We start from the raw sequence: 8031 nt of genomic DNA, 5'->3' as shown, positions 1-8031 counted from the left end.
CTCCATTTAAATAATACTTATAGCGTGTATTTAACACAACAAAGTATATCTCTGTAGGGATTGTTTCTATAATGACACTTAGAATAAGAATAATCTGAGCGTGTCAGCGGCAAAAACAGAACTTTAAGTGGACGAAAACTGAAGATGAACATTTGCCCATTAACGTTACATTGCAGCATATTTTGCCACTGTCTTGCTTAAAGGTTGTTTTTCCCATCAGACACAAAGACATGGGGAAAAAGGGTCCAGGTTGAAAAACAACCATTATAATTTAAAACCAGCAGGATAAGAAGCGCAAACTCCTCACACATATGTAGTAGTACCATATGTGATTCAACCCTCAGCAATGATAAGACATCTCATATGATTGTATAAAAAAAAAAGAGATTTATTTTCATATTCAGTGAAAAATCAAACAGAAAATGTGGGTGCTACTTTTGTATCAAATCTTGAAATGCTGCTGGATGTGTACAGGGACCTGAAGATACCAGGACTCGAAGGTGTGATGAATGATTCCATATCTATACCAGGAACATTTCATTCGCTGATAATCTTAAAAACAAAAACAGAACTACAGACATTAGACAGCGTGGATTTTACTTGACAACAGCTTGTTACCACCCAGTGACAAAATGATGAATTCAAAACTGTAGTGTACTCGAATTTTAATCGCGATTACGATTTTGTCTCCTCACTGTCGCAAAAAACACACTTTACATTTTTTCAAGTAAACGATTAGTTTGTCCTGTTCTAAATGAAAAAAATAAAATAAAATTCAAACTGGAAAAGTATTAAACAAAACCGTTTTCAAGTTCAATAACAATGATCTTTCCAAAAGTCAATGAAGTTATCGTGTTCCAGTGAGGGAGAGGTGGAGAAAAGACATCAAGCCTCGTGAGTTATGATAGCAGCTGAGCATAGAGCTGGGCAAAATATCAATATTATATTGATATTGTGACATGAGACTAGACATCGTCTTAGATTTGGGATATCGTAATATGGCATAAGTGGTGTCTTTTCCTGGTTTTAAAGGCTGCATTATAGTAAAGTTATGTCATTTTCTGAATTTACCAGACTGTTGTAGCTGTTCTATTATTTGCCTTTACCCACTTAGTCATTATATCCACATTACTGATGATTATTTATCAAAATCTCATTGTGTAAATATTTTGTGAAAGCACCAATAGTCAACACTACAATATCGTTGCGGTAATGATATTGAGGTATTTGGTCAAAAATATCGTGATATTTGATTTTCTCCATATCGCCCAGCCCTAGCTGAGCAGTTAATGTTAACGGGGCCAGCAGGGCTAGGGCTGGGTACAGAATTCAATACTTTTTTTAGGCACTGACTGAATAGCCTTTAAAGTAGAGTGTAAAAAAAAAAAAATGCCTCAACATTCAATACCCAAATTCAGTACCACCAGAAGAAATCTCATCAGCGTCAATGAGCCAACAGGCATGCAGCGTGCTTCTACCAAGATCTAATAATGCCTGTTATTGGCTGTCTAACGTTACGTAGAGGCAGGCAGGAAAAACTGTACGTTACACACAGAGATGGGGCTCACGTAGTAGAAGGAAAATACATGAAAAGATTTGTGCCGTAATGTTGTCGTTTCTTTTTGTTTTGTAATCGAAAAAAGTATCGAAGTCTCGGTATTGGTATCGAAGAATTCCCAACCCTAAGCAGGACTTATTACTTCACTCGTATGACTGACTCTGAAGCTCTGCGTCTTCACACGTTCCTGCAGCCCCTCGCCACAGTTTGGTGGTCAGAATAATCCCCCCCCCCTCCCTCCCTCCCTCCCTCCCTCCCTCCACTAAGGCCAAAGGTAAAGAGCCCTGGGAATGTTCCTCCGTCACAGCTCGAGTTTCAGATGGCCAGCACTGTTCCCCTCCAGGTCCGGCTTCTTGCTCTCAGTCTTCCTCTTGCTCTTCTTCTTGGCGTTGCCTTCACTTGGTTGCTTGTGCTTGGCGTCGTCCCGCTTCTTGGCAGCCGTCCCGGGGAACACCTGTCCCTCCACGGTGACATCGGCGCAGCGCTCCTGGCCCACCAGGAAGTCTTTGACCTCCCAGGCCAGGCTGCCGTCCCGCAGCATGAAGATGGCCCTGTTGGAGCCCACCACAAACCTGTGGGAGTTTTTTTAAATAGTCATTGCAATATCAACTGCTGCGATAAACACATCGTGAAAAGGCTGCGCCATATTGCACAACACGCTCATTTTTTGTTAGTTGAAAGAAAATATCAGTAGAAAACTTCAACTTTTAAATTCAATTCAATATTCAATTTGTTCAATATAATGTTGGAAAGGATTTGTTTTAACCCATTAAGGCCTAAAACGCCTGCTAAAAAAGGCCTTTCTTGCCTAAGTACTTTTCTGTAACCCCCTCCCAAAACCTAAGGGTTTCCGGAAATATTTGTCCAAATTTGTCAAAGCCTACTAAAATCTAAATTTCTTAGGCTCTATAGCAGATAAAAACATGGAATAAAAAGCATTTGAGAGCTTAATTCTTTGGCTTTCAACTTGACTGACTTGCTTGGCCATAATCTTCAAATACATTTTAAAAAAAATTTATAAACAAAAATATCAAGAATATTTTGAATATCAGTACAGATCCGTTTTTATTTCATTATTTCATACTTTTGAGGTACCAAAGTGACAAGTGATCACTGATAAAAAGTAATAGAAAAAAAAAACCAGAACAAAACAGAGGGTTACTTCTTCTTTCCATAACAATTACATATTAATTTATGTTAATTTTGTTTCTTGTATTATTTGGCTCGAACTTTGGATAAAAGCGTCTAAGAAATCATAACAAAATCCCTACGCATCTCGGTCACTCACCCCAAGAATATTTCAGCCAATCACAGTACATATAATTGGCCATGTGCCTTGTAAACGACGACACCGCTCAAAATGACGCAGATGCGTGATCAGGTCTTAGAGGCAAACACACACAGATGTGTGATCCGGTTTGAATGGGTTAAAGTATAGTCCTCTTGGTTGCTACTGCGCAAGATCACCCACAGAGCACAAGATCTATTGCCGGAAAAGACTACTGGAGAAGAAGATCCAAGAAGCGAGTGAACAGCAGAAGCAGCTACTGCAGCGTGAGACGATAGGACAAGATGCCACACAGCTGTATATATATCCCAGCTGCGGTTTAAAAGCAATAGATGTTGTGCTCTGTGCGTGAACTCGCGCGATAGCAACCGTGAGCAGTATCCATCAGGCAAGTGTTATTTAAATAAACTTCTGGTGTAGTTACAAACTTTCTAATGCCTCGTTTTATAAGTACAGAAACAATTTGTCTACTGTAGACGTTTGGTATCATTCCGGGCATTATTAGTGGGGTACTTTACGAGATACAAACGTGGATCCATTAGCGCCTGCACTAAGCTAACCAGCTGATAACGCTAACTCAACTAACGTTATAACAAGGGGAAAACGCTTATGGGTGGTTGTTTGGCTCGAGGTCAAGGTGCAAAGCAGCCCAGGGTGAAATTACTCCGAACCATCACTTTAAGTACAAATGTTGAGGTACTTGTACTTTCCTTGAGTCTTTTCTTTTCATACCACTTTCTTCTTCTACATTTCAGAAAGAAATATTGTACTTTTTACTCCTCTACAGTCATCTGACTTTAGTTACTAGTTACTTTACACATTAGGATTTCTGCACACAAAACACAGGTTTATAAAATCTGATGTTTTATTATAAATTAAACTAGCAAACAACATACCGGCCTACAAGTCCAGCTGAAATGATTAGACCATTAAACACACAACAGTTTGGATCCTTTCCAGTTTCTAAAATGGGAGGATTTTACTTTTAATCCTTTAAGTACACTTTCCTGATGATACTTAACAGACTTTTACTTAAGTAACATTTTCAATGCAGGACTTTTACAGTGTTTTTACAGTGTAGTATTTTTATTTTTACTTAAGTAAAGGATCTGAATACTTCCACTGTTGATCATTGGGCTTGAGTCTCCAACATGAAGTAGTGTCAGTGCTTGGGCTCCAGTCTGTAACAGCTTGCAGCCATCCCGTCTGTAAACCACCAGGTGGTACTGTGCTCACTGCGCCAAAGCTTCACATCTTTCTACAGCATGCACAGGAACAAAACCCTAAAGCTTCATCAGGCTGCGTACCAAGTTTATTTCTAATAATTGATAGCAGGGGTTAAATTCCTAATTGTTTAATTGGCTAGTCCAACTGACAGATAAGGCTGCAGCTTAACAATTATTTCCATTGTCCATTAATGTGTGGATTATGTCCTGGATGAATGGATTAGTTGTTTCGGCTCTAAAATGTCAGAAAACTGTGAAAAATGTGGATCGGTGTTTCCCCAAAGCCCAAGATGACGTCCTCAAATGTCTTATTTTGTCCACAACTCAAAGATATTGAGTTTACGGTCACAGAGGAGTGAAGAAACTAGAAAATATTAACATTTAACAAGCTGACATCAAAGAAGTTGTACTTTTTTCTCATTAAAAAAAACAAAGAATGACTCAAATTTCTTGATTTATCGATTGTCAAAAAAAAGTGGTGTTTGGTGTTTTAAGCCCCCAATGTCGACTTCGAGGCAGCGCTGCCTGGAAGGCACTAGGATAGGTCAGGGTTAGCTGCCTTGAAGTTGACAGTCGTAGCGCTGCCTTGAAGTTGACGTTTGGGGCTTAAAACTCCATCGAGCAAAAATAGATAGGGATCAATTTAATAGCTGACAACTAATCCATTAATTTTTGAAGCTCTGTTGACAGAAATGTCAACAATTATGAATTGCAGACCAAGTTGATAGTAAGTAAATCTAGGAGGGGAAAAAAAAAATTAAAAAATTCACGTATGTATCGTTATTTATTTTTTTATTTGACAGAAATCTATGCATTTTCCTGTTATTTCTGACAATTTGATAAACAAAAATGTCTTATGCTTAAGTAAATGAAACCCCAATCAACAAAACTGGTTAAAAAAAAAAAAAAAAAATCTGAGATTAGTATATTCAAGTTTATGTTCTGCTTGTTCAACAGTTAAATTGCTGTTAAACACACTTAGAGAGGATTTGAAGTGCTATTTTTATTCTCAATTCTTGTCATTTTAGTGCTGGTGATTTTGATTGATCTATCCATCTATCTACCTACCTACCTCTGGATATCGTAGTTGGCGTTGAAGAGGCTGCCCTGCCACAGGCCTGTGATCTCCTCCGTCTCTTTCTCCGTGGGATCCCCCGACACAGTGGCAAAAACCATCAGAGTCTTGCCCTTTTTGGACATCTTAAGCAGCTCTTCGGGCTTGGAGGGGTCAACCTTGGCGAAGTCGATGGGAGGGGGAGACCTCTTGTGCTCTGGGAGGTCCCCTTCCTCAATTTCATCATCCTCCTGTGGAACACACACACACACACACACACACACACACACACACACACACACACACACACACACACACACACACACACACACACACACACACACACACAGTCCCCCGAGGTTAAGATTCTTACAAAAAAATTTAATGAAAGTAGTTAGAAAAAAAGACAATGTTGTGCACATCCATGTAGTTGCTGGTGTAGGACAAGAAATTGAATGTTCAAATAAGGTAAAGTATTTTTCCGCAGCATTAAGCTGTGTATGAAATGACATACTGTATATTTGAACACTTTAGTTGCATTTTGTTTGCTTTTTACAACTGGTTACACACAATTCACAGTTAACCATTAAGAGTTTACCAGTTAACAGTCGTGTAATGGTAAAAAATCCTGTAACAGTAAAACATCAACTGTACTAGGTCTGCACGATATGACGAAAATAAGGGATATGCGATAACGTTGAATATCACTTGCGATTAAAAAGATAGTGTACTCAGTTCTGCTGCTTTCAGTATTCTGGTAAAATACAACAAACTGCTTGTGAAATTTAAAAACAAACTTGAATTGAATATAAAAGGTTGTTGTTCGGACAGACCTGCCCCCAATGCTAAAGAAAAAAATCCTAAAGTGATATCACACACAAAGAATTTTACATTTTACAGTTTTCTACTGATACTTTCAACAAATAACACAAGAAATACTGAGTGTCTCTCACTATACGTTTATTGTGCCAGTTGAGCCCTGAAGTGTACATATAAATTACATTATAAATTAGGGCTGCAACAACGAATCAATAAAATTCGATTACTAAAAAAGTTGGCAACGAATTTAATTATCGATTCGTTGTGTCGCGCAACTATAAGGCAACCTAGTCGCGGAGATAAAAAAAAATGTAGTTGAGCGCAGAGCGGAGCGGCGCAGAGCGAAAGAAAAGAAAAAAGAGCAGAGCGGGGGTAGAGGAAATACTAAATAAATCAAAAACGTGTTAATTGCAAGATAAGCAAAAGCGACACGGCATGGCAGGGGCGCACCACGGTTATGAGTCAGCACCTAAAACGTAAACATGTTGGAGTCCTTGATGAGGAGGAAGGGAGTTCAACAGCAGGGTAAAGTCACTACACTATCCACTATGATGTGAGGAACGTACCGTCCCTCCAATAGCTCTTCTGGTGCTGGTGTTTAGTCGTTATCCAGCAGACTAGCATGACAAGCTAGCGTTAGCTCGGTAATAACAGTAATAAAACAGGGGTGGTATACTCTGCAAGTCTAAATACACGGTTTTATTCACTCGCCTTTTCTGTGTCTGTGTGTCTTGTCTGTATCTGCTATTTGGGTTACTTACCTTTACACAACTATTAACTAAAATAACAAGTATGTATGTATTGAGTTGATGTAAATTAATGCTTTTTTTTATCCGATTCATCGATTAATCGAAAAAATAATCCACAGATTAATCGATTATTAAAATAATCGTTAGTTGCAGCCCTATTATAAATCATATCTTCACAGTTTAAAATGCACTGTTCTTTCAAATGTAGGTTACATTTCAGGGTTTCCCAGTGTATTGCAGGTCTGGCCCCTACCAAGCCTAAGACACTGGGAATTATGTTTTTAAGACTTTTTTTAAACTAGTTGGATTGGGGCAACTGGGTGGGAAACTTGGACATAGTCATATTTTCAAATCTCCAGTTAGCTTTTAGCACTGAGTTAATGAAGGGCCCTGTGGAATATGTGTTAAAGCTTTCTTAAATTCTCAATTTCCAGATTCCTTCATTGATATTATCACAGAAACTTTTGGGGTCTACATGAATGCTGCCATTTTTCTGTGCCTGGCACCAGCCGGGCCCTTGTCGAAAAAAAGACACTTTTCCACCGAGCTAAACAAGTTGTCTGCGGCAAACCCTAATGTTACATATAAATCCTGCACACTTTACTGTTAGATACTAATCTCTGGTACTACAGTACCACACTCATTTCTGGACTCATCTCTCCCAGGTTAGCAACTAATACAACAAGGAGCCAATGCTTAGAGTGACAGTAACGTTAACGTTAACTAAGGAGTTGTATTTTACTGATGATGCATACTAACGCAACGATACATGCCCAGCTAACCGCTAGGCTAGTTGCTGGCTAATGTCTGACGACTGACTCCGTTACCTCCCATTGTTCCAGGAGCCGTGCCATATCTGCGTCATTGTAGTCTCGGATATCCTTCTTTTTCTTGGGCTTATTTTGGCTATCAGTCGCTAATATACAAAGCAAATATGTGCAGAGAAGGAGCAACACACATTTCCACCTGAAGTCAGACGCCATGTTTACAGATGGTGCGTTCTCATTGGCTCTGGAGTCTGCCGGTCACAAGACTGGTGGGGCGTGTCAGAGATATAAAGCCGACCGGAGGCCCGCACACAATAGAAAGGAATTTCAAAATAAAGCCAGTATTATTAAAAATGTTGTCTTAAAGTGGTTATATTTATTGTTCAACCCTCAAAAGTTTTGTATAGGTCCTGTGCATGTGTGTATTGTTCAGGCCTGTGTGTAAAGTGTGTAACAACAGAATGTAAACAAACAAAAATGTTATTTACCCCATGGGGGATTAATAAAATCCACAGTGCTATGTCTGTAATAACATTTTAGACATCCATATTAGCATTTCTCCTAGTCAAA

At 39.0% G+C, this 8031-nt stretch overlaps 1 protein-coding gene across 2 annotated transcripts; it reads right to left on the bottom strand.

Annotated features, from left to right (window-relative positions):
• Positions 1-1813: 1813 nt before the first annotated feature.
• mesd (mesoderm development LRP chaperone) lies at positions 1814-7733 on the bottom strand. 2 transcript variants are annotated; one of them, XM_028579617.1, is made up of 3 exons: positions 7653-7733; positions 5145-5377; positions 1814-2130 (listed from the first exon to the last, which is right to left on the bottom strand). In XM_028579617.1, the coding sequence occupies exons 2-3, from the start codon at positions 5270-5272 to the stop codon at positions 1860-1862; spliced, it is 399 nt and encodes a 132-aa protein (XP_028435418.1). In that variant the 5' UTR covers positions 5273-5377; positions 7653-7733; the 3' UTR covers positions 1814-1859. The 2 variants fall into 2 exon arrangements, with proteins under 2 accessions (XP_028435418.1, XP_028435410.1); XM_028579609.1 differs by having other exon boundaries at positions 7522-7729.
• Between the last annotated feature and the right edge of the window lie 298 nt (positions 7734-8031).

Source organism: Perca flavescens, chromosome 1, assembly GCF_004354835.1.
Source record: "Perca flavescens isolate YP-PL-M2 chromosome 1, PFLA_1.0, whole genome shotgun sequence".
Taxonomy (NCBI): Eukaryota; Metazoa; Chordata; class Actinopteri; order Perciformes; family Percidae; genus Perca; species Perca flavescens.
The sequence above is the reverse complement of the archived record's forward strand: the minus strand, read 5'-3'. Positions and strand labels throughout refer to the sequence as shown.